Below are 22,888 nucleotides of genomic sequence, written 5' to 3'. Positions count from 1 at the left end.
ACAAAAGAAGATTTAATATTTTAGAGGCTATAATGACAGAACAGGAAAATTCTTAATTATAAGAAAATTATTCTTCCTTAGGGAACAAAAAACTAAGACAATATCAGTTTATAGGCATTAAAGATATCTCCAACTCCCAAAGTATAATTTTACAGAAAGATAATTTGGATTCCCACATTAAACATTATACTCAGCATTGTTCAGCAAATTAATAACAGATCAGGAAAAGTACTCAAGCTATTTTCTAGTTCTCGGAGGCAATGATCTTCCAACATTTTAGTTAATGTGCTATATAAAAAATTTGAAAAACTGTGTATTTAACTTGCATATGTCTACATTTTTAGCCATAACCTTAAGTAGATTTATTTATTATTTTTAGGAGATGAAAAATATTGTATTTTATATCAAATTATATTATCACAAACGTAAGTATTATATATCATTATATTTATGAGATAAAATAGGATAAGGATTTACTGTAATAGTAATAAACATTTCATATATTTTCATAAAATTTTAACTGCTTTATTGACTAAAATACACCAGTAGAAATCATTTAAATTTTTATCTGTGGATTATATTCAAATAACCCAAAATGTGGAAGTCTTAACAAATAGTCTAGTTACATTTAAAATAACAACTTTCATTATTCTACTGAAGACTTTGTCAATTCAGTCTTAAGTAAGGGCCAAATACCCTGTGTCTAATGCAGAGCTTCACCCTAGCTACGAATATGTGTATGACAGGCCAAGACAAGATTTTAGGTGCTTTGGTTAATTCTTAAAGGAGTCTTCCCCTGAAGCAAAATACAATTTGTATGCCTATATTAGGAGCTCTGAGGTTGTTACACACCAGTATGCATTCTATGTTAAGATTTGTGATGGGTGACAGGTTAACACTCTTTTATATATGGGAGAAGAACCATTGTAAAAAGAGGATGGGAACAATTAGTTTCTTAAAATTCTCTGTGCAGGAGAACACTCAGACATATGCACATTCTAGTTTGAAGCCCATTGTTCTAAGCTGCATTTTCTCTAATTCTCTTGGAAAAAAAGTAAAGCTTAACACTGTAATTTAATTAGAGTTTACCAAGTTAGAAACTGGACAAGTCTACTGATAGATCCCAATTTCTGTACTTTTTTTGTTTAACCACCTTGTGAGTAGAAAATGGACACCTGAGATAAGGAAACTTTGCCAAGTGACTTTGGATTATCAGAAAGGGTTTACTTTTCACGATCGGTACCAGGACCCTATACCAAGTGTGTGTCAGAGATCCCTTTTTAATACTTCCCTCCTCTCTATGACAAAATTTTTTTTGGTAATAGTCATGAAATCAAACAAATAATGAAAATGGCCTATGTATTCAGGTCAATAAAAATGTTTAAAAATAAAATAAACAATACAAAAATAAGAAAAAGTAATGCATTAATACTTTTTGGACACTGACATATTTAAAAAAAAATAAAAAGGTTTTAATTCTGTTCCAGTTGCGAAAGTAAAATAAAATCTCAGGACCCCCAACTCACTATGCCAAAGGGAAAAGTTAAGCTTGGGAACTGTGCCACACACGACTGCTTCCCATTTTGTTCCTAAATACATAACCACAAAGATAGAAGGCACATACCTTCTCAGGGGCCATCTATTACAATTTTCTCACAGAAAATCTCCTGTGGGCCCCAAGATCCTTACCATAAAATGAAGTTGTACTGAGTTTTACCCTGAGAATATAAATCAACAGCTTATTTTCACAAGTACAGGACAAATATGGAACTAGAAGTCATCCCTCTATTCACCTGAGGCAAATGTGTATTTGACTTCTTCCTCTACTCTATGTTTACTTTGTCCTATATCAAAATGAAGATTCACTGAGCACCAGACAAATACATAGTTGACTATTCCACTACCCACTCCTTTCACAGGTAAAATGTAAATTCAGTGAAATTGATCAAAGCTTCAAAAGAATGCAACTGCTTGCCTCTATTATCTACCCTCCCCTTTTTGTTCTTTCCTTTTTCCCCTACTGCCCGCTCTTTCCGCTTTAAATATTGTGTCCCCAAACCCTTTTTGGAAAAAGCATGGATCACAGATATTTCTGTGATTTTGTTTCTTTTCCCCAGGTTCATCCTCAACCTTAGCAAAATAAACCTCTAAAATGATTGGGCCTCCCCTCAGACATTTTCTTTAGTTTTACACAGAAATGAATAATAGCATTGTATTTCCATTTTTTAGCCTTTCTTTATGAATATTTGTCCACAACTTCATCAAAATTAACTTTATCCATGTATTCATGTTCCATAGCACAGCCATATTAGTCTAGTTTTACTTGCAGTTGATTAAAGAATACTTATTAATTTTAATTTTGAAAAGTTTCTTTCACATGAAGCAATGGTTATACAAACAGAAAGACAAACTCCTAAGAATACAATTGGCAGAAATTCATAAAAAGCCACATTTCACAAAAAATTCCAGAAATTGTAATAATGTTTGTGACTTGGATCCTTGGTATCAATTCCAGTGCTTTTCAAATGTCTTTGTGTCTAAAATTTTCACTAAAATATCTTTATAACAAAATTCATCAAAAATTTATATTCATTTAGTAAAAATTTCAGAATTTTATTTTCTTCCACTAAAATCAGAAATAATAATTGGATGTAGTGACTACTGATGCTGTTTGATCCATTGTTTATGAGTAACTCATACACTGGGTCTTCATGTTTATAATCACTGTGATTCTTTGTTTATTTCAAATTTGTTTGATGCAAGAAAAAACTGCTCAAGCATTTTTAACCAAAGGTAAAATCATTGCTTCTCATACAAATATAAAGACATATCAAAGGTTTCATTAGTTAATTAGAGAATGGTAAGACGTTAAAATTTGCTCAAAGAGGAATACAAAAGGCAGACATTGTTCCTCATTTTCTTTCTCCATAAAATCATCTGTAAAATGTACGAAAAATGGATCTGTTTTAGCAGGACTCAAATAAGGCCTGAGTCAGGCATCAACTTGCATTTCAGATGAAACTTACTCATTTGGGTCATATAATTTGGAGAAGTACATTTAGAACCGTTGATATACATAAGAAGGACTTATTTAATAACTGGTTACCAGATGTTAAATTGTTTAAACAAATTAATATATTTTTAGTGTTATTTTCTTCTACTAGGCTCTTACCAGTTGTGTTAAATTAAAGAGTAAGGCAAATTCCAGCTAAGCAAGGTTTTTGAAAGGAAAAGTTAGAAGAGTTTTGAAGTTCAAATTAAAATTGAAAATAAGCCAGACGCAGTGGCTAATGCCTATAATCCCAGTACTTTGGGAGGCCAAGGTAGGCAGATTGCTTGAGCTCGGGAGTTCGAGACCAGGCAGGGCAACATGGTAAAACTCTGTCTCTACAAAAAATACAAAAATTAGTTGAGCGTGGTGGTGTATACTTGTAGTTCCAGCTATGTGGGGGGCTGAAGTGAGAGGATTGCTTGAGCCCAGAAAGTCAAGGCTGCAATGAACCATGTTTGTGCCTGCACTCCAGCCTGGGCAACAAATTGAGACCCTGTCTCAAAAAATAAAATAAAATTGAAAATAAACTCAGTGCAAAACACTTTTGTTTAATGCAAAACAGTATTTCTCACAAAAAATTTTCTTCCTTGGCTTAATATTTTTAGGCTTTATTTATTAAATTTAATGAATCTATATAAATTACTCTCATGGTCTCAAATATTATTAGTATAATAAAAAAGCTTAAACATATTTTAAGATGCCTTTCTATTTAACTTTTTTGTAGATTGTATTCATTGCTCCCATATGTATAGTAATTCCTTTATTTCTCTGCATAATCATTTTGAATATAATCCAATGAACATATGTCAGGGAATACTGGCTCTGACTGTGCAGGATTTCACCGTTGTAGGGTTTTGGAGCAGATTGTTGGGAACCTGTCTGTCACTGGGAGTTGGAAACCTGAAGTAGCTTGGAGGTCCATCTCTCAATATAGGGTTTACACCGTACTTCTGCCAAAATGTGTTGCTGATGTAAACTCTTAATTCCTTAACGATCCAAGAAATACTTTTGACCAAGAAATGCAAGGTTATTAGATATACTGTAGTTAGAATACCACCATGACAGACGACCAATAGTGCCTTGGAATCAGGAAGTCCGAGGAGGATATTTACAGAGTTTTAGGACCTGGGCTAGCTTTGCAAGGATCAGAGCCAGTTAAGCAAGGTACAATATTAGATATTGACTATGAAAACAGTTTTTCATCTCTTAAAGAGTATGTAATGTTGGCTTGAGGTTGTTTCTCCATTTTTGTGTTTTGTGTATGCCCTACCTTGACTGAGAAAGGATTTAATATAGCTTGAATTTGAAAGAAAAATTATATGTATATATTGTAGGGGCCATGGGTGTTGGCCCCCTAAAGATATGCTGAAAAATTAGTGACATGAGGCAGATTGATTAATAGAAGAAAAGGCTTACAATGATATTTAATGTGTATACACATGAGCCTTCAGAATAAAGCCCAACATCCCAACCAGATACAGAGGCTTATTTATCATCTTGAGGTTATAGAAAGAATTTGGGCTCCACATGTTCTCACTCATAGGTGGGAATTGAACAATGAGAACACACGGACACAGGAAGGGGAACATCACACTCTGGTGACTGTTGTGGGGTGGGGGGAGGGGGGAGGGACAGCCTTAGGAGATATACCTAATGCTAAATGATGAGTTAATGGGTGCAGCACACCAACATGGCACATGGATACATATGTAACAAACCTGCACATTGTGCACATGTACCCTGAAACTTAAAGTGTAATAATAATAATAAAAAAAAAAGAATGTGGGCTCAGAACATTACTGAAAGCAGGTTTTAACAGCAAGACAGGTTATACAGGTTATAGTAGGGAGAAAGGAAGAGGCTTGACTAGCAAAGGTGACCTTGTTATATAGATGAAGACTTCTTCAGAGAGACAAGATGGCAAATGTTTCTTTTTAGACTTTTTTTTTTTTTTTTTTTTTGAGACGGAGTCTTGCTCTGTCGCCCAGGCTGGAGTGCAGTGGTGCGATCTCGGCTCACTCTTTTTAGACTTTTAAAGGTGTCAGAATTTCAATCTCTCCTATACCTAGCAAATGCCTAGAAAAAGGAGGCCAGGTTGCATTAATGGACATTTTCTACAGATGCAAATTTTCCACATAAAAGACAGCTTTGCAAGGCCACTTCAGTTAGCTGATCCTGCAGCAGCCATTTCAAAATATGTCAAAAAATATATTTTAGAGTAAATATTTTTATTTTCTTCTCTCTTTATATACATATACATGTATATACACATATATAGATATATTTATATATTAAATAAGATAATATAAAGGAAAATAGAAATAAAATCTGGGAAACAAAAGAAATTCAGATATGACATACAAACCACATACCCCATATACTTACCAAGAGTGGAATATACATTCCATTCTATGCTTTTAGCAGTCAATTTAAAGAGAGAACATTTATTCAGTTTCAAAATTTATAATATGCAAAATATGAACGTCCTGATCATGTATGTAAAGGAATGGAAGGCATGCAAATAAAGAACCACATGGAATGCAAAACAAAATTGCCCCACAAGATAAGAGAATTAGAAAGTGATACAGTTGTTAAGTTAAATAGATTACTTCTGCTTTGGTGGCCAGAATGAATCATTTATTTAATAAGTACTTACCTAACACTCACTATATTCCAGGCAGCTGTCTAAAAATTTTAAGAAAAACAATTAATGTAATCATTAAAACAACACTTTGAGGTAGGTTATATTAATATATACAGATTTTACAAGACAGGAAACTTAAGTCAGAGGGAAATGAAAAAAAAATTGCTAAGTCATATCATTAAGTGGCTGTAACAATTAGAACCTAACTGGAGAAACAGAATCACCACAAATGACAGAATAAAGGGCTTTTTTTCTAGGGATTAAGCCCCACTTCGTTGCAGGAGCTGGTTAAGCATTCTTTGTAAGTCTTTCACGTTTTCCTAGTGCTGGGGCTGAAGTAAGCAGGGCCCCAGGAAGGGAAAATGGATATGAAGTCGGGGAAACAAATACAAGTTCAAAATGTAGGTCTCTTTTTCACTACCTCCAATCTTGATGGTGTGAATGACCTGCAGGATAGCTGTCATCTTTACCAGGTTGCACTCTTACCTAACCCAGTATTTGAAGAAGCTGAAGGAAGAGGTCACAAAGGAGCTGGAGGAGCTGTGGTCCCGGCTGCTGCCCGATACCAGCAAGTTGAGTCAGCAGATGGATTGCAGTGTGGGTGAGCTACCACAGCTCCTGCACGACAGTGAAATTCACATATATACAAGGATGGGAATGCTGGGAAATGCAGTTCTAATTTAGCTAAGCTGACACAGGACAAGGCCATACACAGGAAATCTGGCTCCTAAATGCATTTTTAACAACTATACATTCCCACCTTTGCCTTTAAATTGAATCTTGAAGATCCATTAGGTGTCATCCAGATCAAGGTCTGGGGAATATTCTAGGTAAATGAAACTACCTGTGCAAATACAAGATTAATTGCACAATGGGTCAAAGACTTCTTAGGAATCAAATTTTGCTTAAATGTCTTGCAAATAAGGGAGAGTGTGGGAGATAAGAAGAAGCTAATAGAATCCAGATGTTGGTATCTGTCTTCTAGATAATTACAAGTTTTCATTATTCTAACTATTGCCTTCATTCCTGCTAATAGGTTCCAAACAGATGCTGTAGCCAAATTTGGTGTTATTTTTTTCTTATGGCACATTGTATCCGAAGTCCTCCATCTTCGAGAAATTACTGCCAATTCCACTGGCTCTAGAGAGGCTACTGATTTTGCTGCAAGTCACCAAAACTTCAGCATTGCGGAATTTATCAGGAACAAAGGTTTTTATCTCAACAATAGCACTTTGTTGGACTGTGAGTTTTTTGGAAAGCCATGTAGCCCAAAGGTAACAATTTTCTATTCTTCAAATATAATCAAAGTAATAAGTTCCTTTACTGCACTGTTTCACATTAAGCTCCCACAGCATTTACTCCCATGGTGAATCAATCCAAATTTGCATACAGATTCTATTTCATTAGCTCAGCCTTATGATATCGGGGTATGGAATACATATGAGACAAATTTCTTCTTTCAAGCAGTTAGATAAGAAAAGATAGAAAAGACAAAACTTGATTGCCTTTCTTATAATATAGTCCTTCCAAAAGAAAAACAATTTAACACAAGAGGATATTTGAATTTTTTTCATTCAACAAACAACCTATTGCAACATAGTATTTTTATAATCACCAAATATCCATCACTCTGCTTATATGCTTATGGTATTGCATTAGGGACTATGGAAAATAAGAGAATCCCAGCATTTAACTATGAAAAATTTATATATTATTATTATATATCATATATAATAATAACTATAATATAATAGATATAATAACTATATATTACATATAATAGTAACTATTATATATAAAATATAATATATATTCACTCATAACAAATACAAAACAAATACAAAATCCTGGTATTATTGTTTATAAAATTAATCTACATTTAAGATAAAGTACTAGATTTGTAATCTATTAATAAAGAACTATATAGGCAATTTGATTCCATATTTCCCGTATCAGCAATTCTGTAGCCTGTGTTGTCAGGGGAGCCTAAGTAAACACAAATTCTTGGTTCTTGAATACAATTTCTTATGCTTTTGGTAGGCCGCCTTAGCACACAGTAAGCAGAAAAAACTGCCTGAGAGACATTTCACAGAGGTGAGGTTCTGGCCTAAACTCTTAATTTGGAAAGTAAGCTTCTTATGCTGTTTTTATTCACCAACATGTTTAACTTACCACCAAAAAATTTCGTGTTAGAGAAATTTTTCAGTTGCATATTACAGAAACCCATTTGTGTTCTAGTAAACTGAAGACTAAAAGTAATGAATTGGCTTAATTAAGCGGGAACTCCAACAGTATGTCTGGCTTCAAAAAATGCTGAACCAACGGACTCCAAGACTGTCTTTAAGATTCTGACTTTGTTTCCATCTCATAATTCTGGTTGGCTTCTTTCTGTATGAATTCTCCCCCATACCTCACCAAAATGGCTACTGACCCCCGTAGACTTTCATTATCAGAGTTTAGCACTCCAGTATCCACTTAATAATCTCACCAAAGACTCTGATTAGCTCTGCTTGGGACACATATCAATTCTTGAACCAACCACTGAGGCAAGAAGGTGAGGTTTAAGTTTGGCCCAGCTTGTGTCCCACGCACACCACTGTAGTGGCTGGAAAAGGAGGGTAAAAGGATCATGTGACTGACGGCCACACTGTGACCATACAGGTTACATTAGGTGTAGCTCCTCCAAGAAGGGATGCTGAAGTATTGCTCCACAGATAAAAACATGTTTCCATACATCTTCAGGAAAACATAAAACAAGTAATTTTTAAAAAATGTTTTAAATACATGCTTAATTTTATATGAAAATGTCTCCTTTAAATAATCACATGCAAATTGACAAATGCATATTACCAAAAAAAAAACTACCATTGAATACACATATAAATCAGACTATTCTCTCTGATATTTCTGCAGTCTTGTTAGGTATTTGTGCTTTAAAAAAAAAAAAGTTGTAGCAAACTTGAGAAGTGACAAAAATATTAAATTGATGGTGTTTTTTTGGTTCATTTACATATTGGAGGATTTTGCACACGTCTTCACTGAATATGGAAATTGTTTTACTTTTAATCATGGTGAAACTCTCCAAGCAAAGAGAAAAGTGAGTGTCTCTGGAAGAGGCTTGAGCTTGCTCTTCAATGTGAATCAGGTACTGAATTTTCTCCAGGTTCAAGACAAATGAGAATGGGTGGGGGTTTCAAAAATTTGATCAGACTATAGGGCCATATCAGATAATTCCCACACATTGGATATTATTTCAGTTTTTGTTAATTTAGTCTAGACTCCTATGGATTTTATATAACTATTGGCTCAGAAATTAAACAGGCAAAATTTTGAGGCATAAACTGGAGATTTTTAGCTATCCTACTGACTTAAATTATTGACTCCAGGGAACGTTCATGCCACAAAATAAGGAAACCCAGAGATTCTAAGTTGCAATGTATGTAGCTATTTTAAGAGAACTCTATGCATTGAACAATAATTTTAGAAATATGTTTATGTAAATATGACAACATGTTTTAGAAAGAAACTCTACATACACATTGGACAGACTATAGAATGTATATTTGGAAAAGTGATGGAAAACATAATGGTTATATAAGGAATATTATATAAATAGATTTTGTCCAAGCCCAGCTTTTGGAAAGCTGAAATTGAGCTAATAAGTTCTAAGTGTTTAGTCCTGGGAGGCAGATGTTCAAACACCTAAGAAATGCAGTGGTGTTTTCTTCAAGGGTTCCTGGTATAGCTCCCACCCAAGATTAGTTAATTCTGACCTTTTGTTTAAATAACTACTTCTAGTATTACAAATTTAAAGGCATTCTACTTTATTATTATGGTTTTATAAAAGAGGATTCTAAAATGCTGATGGATTAAGTATCCAAAATCATACAATTAATGACAAAGATGAAAAATAAACTTGATGTTCTAGCATTCACCTCCCAATCCAGGTGAATCATGCCATGGGCTACTTTTAATTTCTGGTAATGTACTCTTCATAGCTTCCTTTTGTATCCCATTGAAGATATTTTTCTTTATGTCCAAACATAACACTGCAAACTTTAATGCATGTACCTACCTATGCTTATAATGTATTTGATTAATACTTTCGAGTCATTCAAATATTAGCCCTATGGTCAGTTCAAACATTATATTATGAATTTTTACAAACTAGAATTTTCCAAATATTTTTAGAATGCAATGAACATCTACAAATTCAATGCAATGTTCCATAAGTAAATAACATTGAGATATTTTTCCAGACTAGACAGTTAAGTGTTTCTTAGAGGGTTACAAAAGAGCCAGGAGAAATAGAGTTTTGAATTGCAAATAGAATATTTAGTATGTTTGTCAAATGTAATTACACAGGCAGTTGATCCATTCATAGACTATATTCTTTATATTTATATTCTTAAGCCTGTGCCTTCTTCTTATAGCCTAAAATTACAACTAATGACGGTCACCAGAAGTTTAGTCTTAAATTTCTTCATCTGACAAAAGATTTATTAAAAAGAACATTAGTGTTAAATGTTATGGGAAAATGAATTTGAATTTTACATAAGGGCAGGGATTTTAATTGCAAAATGAAGAGGGCCAAATGATTTTCTAAGCAAATGAGTCAAAGAAAACAGCCAAGAAGGAAGCAACTAAAAGGCAACTAGGTGAGGAGAAGGCCAGAGGGAACAAGATCATTAACAGTAATTGTAAATACTTACCTGCACCTATCTAAGATGAAATGTGATCCATGGAAAACTATAGAGGTCTTGAGCAATGATTGTCAATCAAGAAAAATGATGAGACAAGTCTCAATCATTTTAGGAGGTTTATTTGCCAAAGTTAAGAACAGGCACCCGTGACATAGCCTCAGGAAGTCCTGAGGTAGTCCAAGGTAGTCAGGGCACAGCTTGGTTTTATACATTTTAGGAAGGCATGAGACATCAATTAATATATCTAAGACATACATTGGTTTTATCCAGAAAGGTGGGGACAACTCGAAGCAGGGAGGAGGCTTCAAGGTCATAGGTAGGTGAGAGACAAATGGTTGCATTTTTTTGAGTTTCTGATTGGCCTTTCCAAAGGAGGCAATCAGAATAAGCATTTATCTCAGTGAGCAAAGGAATAACTTTGAAGAGAATGGGAGGCAGCTCCCAGTTTGATGGGGCCCCAGATAATTTCCTTTCCCATTCCCCCCCTCCCTTTAAAAAAAAGTCTTTAGGAGAAAGCGTTTTAGGAGAACATGAGTCTCTGGTCTCAGTTTTCATCTGCTTTCTCATGGTTAGGATGGTTTATTAAGATAGGTAGGTCCCAAAAGCTTATTTTTAGCAGATTGCAAAGTCTCATGTTCTATGAGGAGAAAATAGGGGGAGGAAGGGAGAAAAACAACAACAAACAAAAGAACAATCCTGGAAAAATTCATATAGGCCACATTACTTTGAAGTCCATACATCAGTAGGCAGGTATGAAAAGTGGCTTACGTATGTAAATAGGTTGCTGTTACTTTCTTCTAAAGTTTAAGTTGACTGGCTTCAGTTTGCCAGACTTTAAGAAAGCACAGCTTAGTTTTCAGTGGCTCCAAATTAGGCAAAATGGTGAAAAAAAAGAAAAAAATTGAAAACATTATTTTGAAGGCTTGTAGCCAAGAAAAATTAGAATTTGGTCCAAACTGTAGAAAATAATAAAAATTGAAAAACACTGGGCAAGACTAGAATCTAACAACAGGTGTACTATAGTTTTGGAAACATAATTTTTCTCTCTTCTCTAATCCTAATTAAAGGATTAATTAGGACATAAAGTTTCCCATTTTTGCTGAAGACAAATCAAGTTAGGACTAGTTTACTTTGCCAAATTATTTGTATACAGTGCAGCAAGAATAGTTATTTTTTACATAGGCTTTTAAATTGCCTTTGGAGGAACTTGGTTCCATAGAAGGAATCTCAGATAAGACTTTTTAAAAGCCAAGCCCAGCCATAGATTTGTGCCATCAAGTATCTATGAGTTGGGTGAATTTCTTCTCCACTTGACATTCCAAGATAAACCTGGAGCTTCTGGGCCTGTCAGAAAGTGACATTCATTACTTACCACAGGTCAGAAATCCTGTACAGGGACTCTGTACACAAAATATGAGGTCAGTTTTTCCAAGGATGTTGTTGGTTTCATAAGCCAAGTTTGATTCCTTAAAGGAAAGCACACCATTCCAGTAAAAGCCTTGGTAAAATAACCAGTTTCTCCAATTCTGTCCTGTTACAAGTGAAAACAGATTCTTATTGCACTTATGCAAATAACTGTATTGCTACAAGTTAAGAATTCTCACAAATAGTTTCCAAATTCTGGAGAAATCAGGCAGACAGAATAAAGTATGCTCCACATTTTGTTCATAGGAGTATTCTAAATTGTAGCTCAAAATAAAAGTTTTAAGACTCTGAAAAACAAAACAAAGGATCAGCAAACATTTTAAGTAAAAAGTCAAAAAGATTATTTGAGTCCATGCGGTTAATTCCTGTTCTGCTTAATACTCATGAACATTTTAGCTTTCCATGAGTCCTGAAAGTTTTTCCTCTTTTCTGATGTTACAATCTCCAAAGTTATCAGAAACCTGCATTTAAGGGCACCTGTTAGAGTTTTGTAGCTGATTATAAAAACACCTTCTAAAGAGGACCAAAGCATGAGAACAATTGTCCTTGGATGAAAAAAGGTTTTAGGGCAGACATAGTCAAAGACACAATTGACAAGGAAGTTTGTTACCTCGGTGGTACACAATAATTTTAACATGACAATTATGATTATTATTGATAATGTACACTAAGTCATATCAGAATTACAGGCCTTTCCATTAATTCTGGAACACATACCAATAACATGTATATAAATACAGCCCAAAGAAAACCAAACAACATTTCATATTTGACAATGCTTCCTGTATAATTTTTATGCCAAGTAAGCCAAATTATGTCATTTTCAGACTTTAGGGAAACTAATATCTTAAAGGATTAATTAGGTCAGAAAAAGACATAATTTATCATTTGATTTTAGAAAGATCATCAAATATCAAAGGTTTAAAATAATTGATATTATGAAATAGGATTACAGGTCATTGTAAAGTCATTCATTTAACCAAAGTGATAACTCAAGGATTTTTTTTTTTAAATAAAGAAACTTCATTCTTTGAGAGAGGAGACTTAATTTTCCAAATAAGAAGCCCTAATAAAAACAGCATGAAGCCAATTAAATTTGTTTTTCAAAATTTTGTAAACAATCTATAAAATTTAATCTTGACCATAAAATATAACTTCCATAAGCCTTTTATAACCTTTATGATCTTTATTAAGGAGTCAGTTAATGCTTCAAGAAAACCTTGTTAATCTGACACAGGAGTCCATATGCTGGTCTTGCATCATTGTGCCTTTGACAGTCATGATTAATTTATAGAGAAACTGAACTTATTTTGTCTCTTAATATCGCCCATTGCAATCTCACATGCCCACCACTTCCTCAATAGTCCCTGGGCCTCGAGGAGTTGAATGGCTTTAATTTCTGGCCCTATGTCTCAAAAATGCATTTTATTTATTTATTTTTTTTTATTGAGACAGAGTCTCACTCTGTCACCCAAGCTGGAGTGCAGTGACATGATCTTGGCTCACTGCAACTTCCGCCGACTGGGTTTAAGTGATTCTCATGCCTCAGCCTCCCAAGTAGCTGGGACTACAGTCTTGCCCCACCATGCCCAGCTAATTTTTTGTATTTTTAGTAGAGATGGGGTTTCACCATGTTGGCCAGGCTGGTCTGAAACTCCTGATCTCAGGTGATCCACCTGCCCAGCCTCCCAAAATACTGGGATTACGGGTGTGAATTACTGTGCCTAGCCAGGAATGCATTTTATTTTTATTGGAATCTGCTATGGGGCCTGAAGATGAGGCTTTAATTGCTGTTAGTGTTTAAGATTTAGTAGGAGTTGGTGTCCTTTTTAGACCCTGGAGTCAAAGCCCTGTAACTTAATGTCACAAGGACTTTAAAAGCACATACAGGAAGATACATGGATGTAATAACCTTAATTTTAAAACAAAAATTTTTATCTCAGTTTTTTTCCTAAGCAAACCAATACTTAATAATAATGTGACAGCTTGATCATATTAAAGTTTTTGGTTTTTTAAAAAATAAATCCTTATTGTGACTTACACTGACTATTAATGACATGCTTGGACTTTCTGGTTTGACCTGAACACTTCTCCTTTCTTAAACAACCAGTCATTTTATTTTAGGACTAAATTTACCATATGATTTCTCTTTAAGCTGTCTTACCACAAAAAAACCTCTTTATTTTTATAACTTTCTTTACATCTCTTTTTGTTTCCTTGTTCCTCTTACCTTGTTTTATACATAACCTTTAGATAAGCTTTGAATTAGACAAAATTTATCTTTTTTTAAAAAGGACACACTTTTTTTTAGCAAGAATGTTTTTCTATAATATATATTTATTGGAAAATACCCACATAATGAAATATCTATTATTTAACTGAATATAACTTTATATTCTAAGTTACGACAAGTTTGTCTACAAGTATTTATCCCTTACCTATTTTATTTTAATTGTTCATCTAGATTATTTATGAAAACTGCGATAGTAACGATTTAAAGTTATGAAACTGCCATTGCAAAAATAAAACTGAGGCAGTGAAAAAGATATGACCTAACTGACTCCATCTTGCTTCTAACCTTCCAGCTGTCCTTGTTCATTCCTAGACTTTCGGAGGAACTGAATTTATAGTTTAGCTTTGAAACAAAGACAATAGCAGTCCTTTCCCAAACAAACCTCCTTACTGCCTGTGGACTACGCTGCCTAAAGCCACAAGATTAGAAGTTATGGTGATCTTGAAAATTTAAGATGCAGCTATTTTCATTAAACCAATATCAACGTCTTATTTATTAAAAACTACACAAGCCATGATCATTCTGTTTGGGGCTGGGTTTATAGTTTTGTATTCTGTATGCCAAATTTTGACATTTTATAGTGTTTGGCAGGGATAAGTTGAAATTGCCTGATTAATAAACATAAACAAAAAAGTATGCTGGCAATTCTTAAGACATTTCTGATATTACTTTACTAGTAATTTTAAAGCTAGCTTTTTTAGTAAAGATTTTACTTAAGTTACATAAACTTGAAAAAGAATTCGACTAGTCTTTTCTTTTTTCCTGATAAAATATATGATTTAAACACTTTTATTTTTCTTTAAGCCCATTAATTAGAGCCCTTTTATATATTTTCTGTAGTGAAATATTGTGTATATGACATATAAATACATAGACATATTAGGTATGCCAGTAAATGTACACTTTATAGATTCATAAAGACCCTTTTATTTTTTTTTCCTATCTTAGACTTTCAGATTCTTGATAACCTGTTTTACAACCCTAGGCAGTTGTTAGCTAAATAGCCTTAAATTTGCTTATTATAGGAAACAACTCAGGTGAAAATAAAATAGCAAACTTTATATCATAAGGCACAGAGAGAAAAAGTCTGTTGGTGCTAGAGGGAGATGCTTTTATTTTTCTTTGAGCCAAATCGAACATAAAATTATACAACTCTATCATAATATTGTATAAGGAGACCAATTTTATTTAGATAGGGACTACCTATATTTTAACTGGATCTCTAAGCTCTGGGCAGAGCTCACATTGAATCCTGGGTCTCCAAAAAAAGGTAGAATTATTTTGAGGTTAGACCATGTGAGGCTTTTAGAGTGCACTTAAATTTTTTTTAACAAAGATATTTCTGTCTAAACTATACTCTTCCTTAAAAATCCAAGAGTAGTCTCTGTTGCAATAATTATTTTAATCAAAAGATCAGGTGAAAACAATTCAGTCAACTGAAAAAAAAAACAACTTTTGCTCAAAAAAAAAAGGCAAAGTCTTAGGAGAGAAAAACAAAAACAAAAAAAACACAAAAACCTGAAGGCCTTTTAAATACAAACATGCACACATGCACACATACACACACTTGGATGTTAACCTTTTAATTAAGTTGACTTTGAACCACTGAGCTTCTTTAAAAAAATCCTTTTTAGATCTCATTACCATATTTCAGAAGTACAGCCATTGCTCTTTCAGTTTGGTCTGGCTGATAAAAAGGTGGCTTTGTTATGTAAATAAAGCCCCTTTAGTAGTCAAAATCAAAAATCTTTCCTTTTTTTTTCCTTTTGATTGCTGTTTTCTTTCCACTTCAGAGGCCTTGTTCCCCATAGTTTAGAGTTCCCTTTTGGATTTGACCAAGTTGGGACATGTGTTGGACCCAAAATGTGCTGCTAGCAGACCTAGCTTTTCAGGGCTGTTACTTCTGAACCAGATTGGTCCTCCTGTGTTGCAGCTACCTGGCACAGTGTGTTAGGGGCTCAAGATGCAAGAGTGGTTGGCTCCTAATATGCACCTGCCAGCTGAGATTAGACCCTAAGTATATTCTTCTGAGGGGGATACTTAGTTAGAGCCACTGCACATTTTAGGGAGCATTCCTCCCAGACACCCCCATGTGATTCTTAGTCACCTGAGAATGCCCAAAAGGCTTAGGGGAGCAAGGTGCTCTATTTCTTTGGAGTGGAAAACTCTATACTCATGAGCTAGAGGGTTCTGAGTTGGTCAAATCCAATGAGAGAAAGAACCAAAACACACACACACACAAACCCAACAAGACAGAAACAAACAACAAAACAGTTAAGCAAAACTAATAATGATCACACAAATTATATGATTTCTGAGCGCTCTAAGTGTAAGCAGAAACTAACACCAGCTTGTTGTTAATGCTAACTTTAGTTCTTTAAAAAGAACTTGCAAGAAAGAATCCCAAACCAGTTTTCTCACCTAGTGATGGGGCCCAAGCTGAAGACTGCTCTCTGCCGATGCAGAAGCAGGCAGGTTCACCTTCCTTGATGGAAGCGAGTGGAAACTCCCACAACAAAAGGAGGGTTTTTGTTGTTGTTTTTAACAGCGAATGAACCTCAGACCCCCAAATGAAAAACAATGGAAGATCAGGGATCCCTGGAGGAAAGAGTTCCTGGACTTCAGCAGTCATCCTATTGGTTTGGGCTATAAGGTGCCCAAGCTGGTACCAAGCACTGATAGGCTAGCTGCTGCAGGTCAGGTCACCTTCACTCAGGATCCCTTTGTGGTTACCAGACGTCAATCAAAAAAAATGATGAGACAAGCCTCAATTATTTCAGGACTGTCCTGAGTAGACCCCGCCTTGGAGGGACCCAAGATATTTTCCTTTCACAGATTCAACCACTAAAGTATGTCTTTAATTTTCACACACTTTAGACAAAAAGAGATTGAAATATAACATAAAATATTTAGGATTAGTCAAATGCTATCATGAGATGATAAAACTAAATCCTAAACTTGTATAGAACTGATATAGTCAATTTGCAATTTGGGCAAAAACATATTTTTGTTTCAGGAGGCATTCACTGATAACCCAGCCCTTGGTTTCGTTGATGCTGGGATCATCTTTGTTATCCATTCACCAAAGAAGGTGCCACAGTTTGATGGGTTAGGCTTGTTGTCACCTGTGGGAATGCACGCAAGGGTAACCATCCGCCAAGTGAAGGTAAATACTCGAGTCTGAGGAAATTAGGTGGGGTAGTGAATGCATCAAACACATAAGTAATGCTTTTCACTAGAAATTCCTTTCTCCCATGCCTGTAAAACACCATTAGAAATTCCGAAATTTCATTTCATATTCTTTTCCTTTATCTGAAGGTACATGATTAGTGGAAACAGAAACTATATAAGTGAAAGCTGGTAAGCCTATCAAATCCAAACTTTACATTTCATTAGAAATGGAAAGAGTCATTAAGTACAAAGAGGTACCTAAGTTGCTGAGCTATGATTCTTCAGTGAGACTATCTGGGAAGGAGAAAATTAGTGGGAAAAGCAGGAATCTTGGAGTCAGGCTGGTCTGGTTGGTTTCTGTTTGCCAGCCACTTACTTGCTCAGTAACTTCTTTAATTAGCTTCCTGAATTTGCATCTCCTCTCTGCACAAATAGGGAAGGGGTAATATTTTCCTTTCATAGTAAGGAAGTTTAAGTGAAGTACCATAAAGAAAGCACTTACCATTGATAGACACAGGAGACAGCCAAGGGCCCCTGGTGAAACCCCACCTTCAAGCCTAAAACAGCCTGAAGTCTGAAAAACTGGACTGCTTGTCCTAGATGAAGGCCGCCCTTTCCACCCTGATTCTTTCTGAAAAACACCCACCTGCGCATTGGGAGGAAGGGGTGGAGCCTTGGGAAGTTTGCACTGTTTGCAGTGGGGAGGAGCCTGGCCTCTCCTGTTCTGTGTGGTGGCCTGAGATTCAGTCTGTGACATGGGAACCCTACCAGCAGGACTCTCTCTCACTTAGCTGAGAGTCATTTTTCTTTTTTCCTTTTCACCCAATAAATTCCATTTTCCTCACCCTTCTATGTGTCTGCGAGCCTCGTTTTTCCTGGTCTTGTGACAAGAGCCCAGTTTTAGCTGAACTAAGGAGAAAGTTCTGCAACACCATGTTGCCTGGCACATAATAGTTGCTTATTAAAGGATCTTTTTAAAATGTGATTTTGGTTGCTGTTTTGTAGGTAAGCTGATTACTACAGTAATATAACATTTACATAAATGATATTTTTTCCTTATATGAGTTGATTTTTAGAATACTCAGTGTGTCTGACTTTATTAATTAACATTTGGGATATGTGTTTAAGGATCACTATTATACTTAGCTTCAAGGAATTTCAGGTCAATAGAGTAGGCAAAATAGACAAATGTAACCAATTTTGGTTTTGAAAATTGAAGAGCTCTGAGAGCAAAATAAAAATGTGTACCAGCTTCTTGATGGAAAATGAGTGAATTGATGTAAACAAATCTCCTGAACCCAGTATTTGTCTTATCTTAAGACAGTTCATCAAGAATACCCTTGGGGAGAATGCAATCCTAACATCAAACTGCAGAATTTTAGCAGCTACAGTACTTCCGGTTGCTTGAAGGAATGCAAAGCCCAGCACATAAAAAAGCAATGTGGATGTGTGCCTTTTCTTCTTCCTGGTAAATAAAGACTAACTGCCCCCTTACTTAACTAGAGAGTTAAGTGTTTCTTAGAGGGTTACAAAAGTCTGGGAGAAATAGAGTATTGAAATACAAACGGAATATTAAGTATTATTAAGTGTAATTACAGATGTTGCTGACCCATTCACAGAAAAATTATTATATTCTTAAGCCTGTTCCTTCTCTTTGCAGACTAAAATGACAACTAATGACAAAGTCACCAGAAGTTTAGTCCTAAATTTCTTTGAATTTTATGTTTATATTTACTTAATTTGAAACAGAGCAAATCAACATATCACTAAATTGTTTTCCATTCTTGTGAAGTTCTACGCTGGAAAATTATCCATTTGCCAAGTACAACTTCGACTGACAAATTTTACATTCTAAAATCATAGCAGAGATTTCTGGAAAAGCAAATTGCGTTATCAGGATGGGGCCCCAGTACTTATTCCCAAAGGCTAAAATTTGATGGTCTCAAATATCTAAAACAGCACACCAAGGTTTTCTTAATTTTGAAAGAAAAATTAGATCATGGATATGTCTTACCAAGCCTGAAGATTTCACTGTTGAAAAGTTGTTTTCTTTGGGACTGTAAAATTAACTTCAGGCCTCCTTTTCATACAATTTGCAACTTTTCCAGAACCATGGGTGAGAGGCAAGCATTCAAGGAAGCAATGGAACAGGGTGAATAAGAGCTGGATCTCAACCAGGCTGCTCGTGTCGGCTCCACAATTTCTCCCCTAGGTGATCTTGAACAAGTGACCTAACCTCTCTCCTCTGCTGTCAAATGGAGGAGAGGATAATAATCCCATGTTATAGGGTTGTTGTAAGAATGAAAGGGGTATGTAAGTGGTTCAAATGGTGCCTGGCACAGAATATGGTCTATGTAAATGTCAGATGTTTTTATTCGGGTCTCTTACATGCCCCTCCCACAGCCTATCTAGAAAGATATATTCTAACACAATCTACCTGCCAAAATATTGTAACTGCCCGACGGGCTCACCTTGCCTGCTGCCTAGACAGAGCTGATTTATCAAGACAAAGGAACTGCAATATAGAAAAACTAATTCATGCAGAGCTGGCTGTGAGGCAGACTGGAGTTCTATTAGGACTCAAATCAGTCTCCCTGAGTATCCGGAGATAAGAGTTTTTAAGGATAATTTGGTGGGTAGGGGACCAGTGAACCAGTGAATCAGGGGTTCCAATTGGTCAGATCAGAGATGAAATCATATGGAGTTGCAGCTGTCTTTTTGCACTGAGTCATTTCCTGGGTAGGGGTCACAAAACCAGATGGGCCAGATTTTGGATCTGGGTGGTGCCAGCTGATCATTGGAGGCAGGGTCTGCAACATATCTCAAGCACTGATCTTAGCTTTTGCAATAGTAATGTTATCACTATAAGCAATTTGGGGAGGTTTAGAATCTTGCACCCTCCAGCTGCATGACCCTAAACATAATTTCTAATCTTGTGGCTAATTTGTTAGCCCTACAAAGGCAATCTAGTCCCCAGGCAGGATGGGGGTTTGTTTTGGGAAAGGGCTTTATTGTCTTTGTTTCAGAGCTAAGCCATAAACTAAGTTCCTCCCAAAGTTAGTTCAGCTAACGCCCAAGAATGAACAAGGACAACTTGGAGGTTGGAAGCAAGATGGAGTCAGTTAGGTCAAATCTCTTTCTCTGTAATAATAAAAGTAAAAAATATATAAAATATAAATATAAAATATTTTATATTTTAATATATTATATATTAAATATATATTAATGTATATTTAATATATAATATTAATATCATTATATTATTAATATATTGAATATATTATATGTTTAATATATAATATTACTATTAATATATTAAATATATATTTAATATATTATATATTTATATGTATATAAAAATATAAAAATAATAAAAGTAAAAAAGATATAAATTTTGCAAAAGTGGTTTCATTATTTTTCAGAGGTTTCCAGAATCATCACATCCTTCTTTTTAGTATCCAGATTATTGATCTCTGACCCCTCCAAAAACTGCTGTTCTATATAAAACTTCTGGCTCTGATTCTGATTTCTCATTCCTAATTTATTGGCAAAGTTACTGAAAGAAATCTGAATTGTTTCATGCTGAATAATGTTTACAATTTTAAAAGTTATTATAATTAAACAAAAACCTACTGGCTAATGTGGACCAGAAACTAAGCAAGGTGCTATATAAAACACAAAGAATGATATTTGCATGAACTTTAGGATATATATCAAATGCATTCAGGAATATGATCTTATTGGGTTACATTCTCACACATCCCTTTAAGTGTACTGATATATGAATAAATGGAAGATTCTAAACGTTAAACAAATTCGCTGAGGTAATTCCACTAACAATTTGAGGAAGCAATCTCCAAAACAGCTTTTCAGATACTGGTTATTTCCAAAATTTCATTGTTCTTTTGTTTGTTTTTCTTTTTGTTTTCTTTTCTGTGTTCCATCTACCATCTTTTTTTTCTGAATTGTTCTTTATAATGGAAGAAATATTATTGCTAGAGCAAGAAATAATTCAGAAAAATGAGACTTTTTCCTAACTCAGTGTTGGAGGTAGATTTTTTTTTTTTACTTATTTTATTTTATTCATAAAGAGCACTTCCTTATAGTTAGCCAAACATTCCACAAATTGTCCACACATTGTAAGTGGACAATCTCCTTTGGTTATTTGCAACATTACTGACTAAACATTGTGGCTAACTGCTGAGTCACATGGACTATAGCAATAGACAAATATTGTATTAAGGGTAAAAGACTAAGGCTTTAGAATCAGCCTGAGGAGTAAACCCAGCTCTGATACATAGTGATTTTACTACTTATCTCACAATCCATAGTGGGCACTTAACAACGATTGGTACTTACCTGCCCCCTCCCCATCCTACCTCTGGAATGGCAGTCTGTCAGAAACTTGTGTGCGTGTGTGTGTGTGTGTGTGTGTAAATGGATAGAGGGAGCAGGATGGAAGATATACAGAATGTGCCAAGGTTCCCCTAACTGTGTGGTCTTGAGCAAGCCACTTTCTGAGGCTTAGTTTCTTTATCTGTAAAATGAAAATTCTCATATCACAGGATTGTGAACCGCATCAAATGAGATGATAACTGTGAAAGTAATTTTAAATTTGAAAACTACTCACATTTTAAAATTATTATTCTCACTTAAAGATTTTAGAGTGATATAGACAGATGGAAAGAGGTATGGAAAGAAACAAAAGCATTATTCTTCCTCCCAGCACATATTTTCACTGAATACTAACTTGATTCCATAGTTTCGCTTATGAAAGAATAGATGTTCATATAGATGAATGGGTGGGTGGATGAATGGATGGATAGATGTAGATAAGAAAGCTATTTTTGTCATTAGATCACTTATTTTACAAAATGTAAAGTCTCTATATGTTACACTTATTATTTTTAAGGAAATGGGATAGAATGTGACCTACAAAAGTACTTCAGCTGTGTTTCTCCTGTACTTGGTAAGTGCTTAATTTACTTTTATTTTCAGAATTTATATTAAAGTTGCTCAAAGTAATATAAGACATTAAGTCAAACTATGGATAGCCCAGAAATTAAACAGAATATAGTATGTAAGAGAAGATTTTTTTGTAAGTGTTCTTAAATAGTAGCTAACAAACACAGGCAGTACACACATACCAAACAAAAAACCCTCTGATATTAAGCCACAGCTAAATTTTTAAATTTTGTTCTTTTTTATAATCAAAATATCCTAGTTGTTTTTTATTGTTCCACAAATAAAACATGTTTATTGTGAATAGTTAAAATACTACAGAATAGAAAGGAAATCATGTAGAAATATGTAGAAGTTTTATTACTGAGAACTCCTCTCACTCTTTGGGAATAATCCTTCATTCATTCACTTCATTGCATGTACATGGCATATAAAATTTTTTCATAAATAGAATTATAACTGTACATGCCATATTTATTGGGGACAAGTTCTATTAAAGAGCTCCCCCCTTTTTTTTGGCTTTTGCTTTCACACCTCTTACCTTAACCTACAACAATTGCTAACACTTTAGTATATCCTACTGTAACTTTCTCCACATACACATCTCCATATTTATCACTTGAAGTCATTGGTTGTTT

The 22,888-nt window shown here is 34.7% G+C and overlaps 1 protein-coding gene across 1 annotated transcript in view; it reads left to right on the top strand.

Annotated features, from left to right (window-relative positions):
* The window catches only part of ASIC5 (acid sensing ion channel subunit family member 5), a 36,783-nt gene that overhangs the window by 5,542 nt on the left and 8,353 nt on the right, over positions 1-22,888 (top strand). The window contains exons 3-7 of the mRNA XM_032172202.1: positions 6,733-6,970; positions 8,716-8,841; positions 17,134-17,283; positions 18,609-18,756; positions 22,201-22,257. Of these exons, the coding sequence (XP_032028093.1) occupies positions 6,733-6,970; positions 8,716-8,841; positions 17,134-17,283; positions 18,609-18,756; positions 22,201-22,257 (719 nt within the window). The remainder of the gene's footprint in view (positions 1-6,732; positions 6,971-8,715; positions 8,842-17,133; positions 17,284-18,608; positions 18,757-22,200; positions 22,258-22,888) is intronic.

Source organism: Hylobates moloch, unplaced genomic scaffold (assembly GCF_009828535.3).
Source record: "Hylobates moloch isolate HMO894 unplaced genomic scaffold, HMol_V3 SCAFFOLD_3, whole genome shotgun sequence".
Taxonomy (NCBI): Eukaryota; Metazoa; Chordata; class Mammalia; order Primates; family Hylobatidae; genus Hylobates; species Hylobates moloch.
This window is presented reverse-complemented; position numbering and strand designations above follow the sequence as displayed.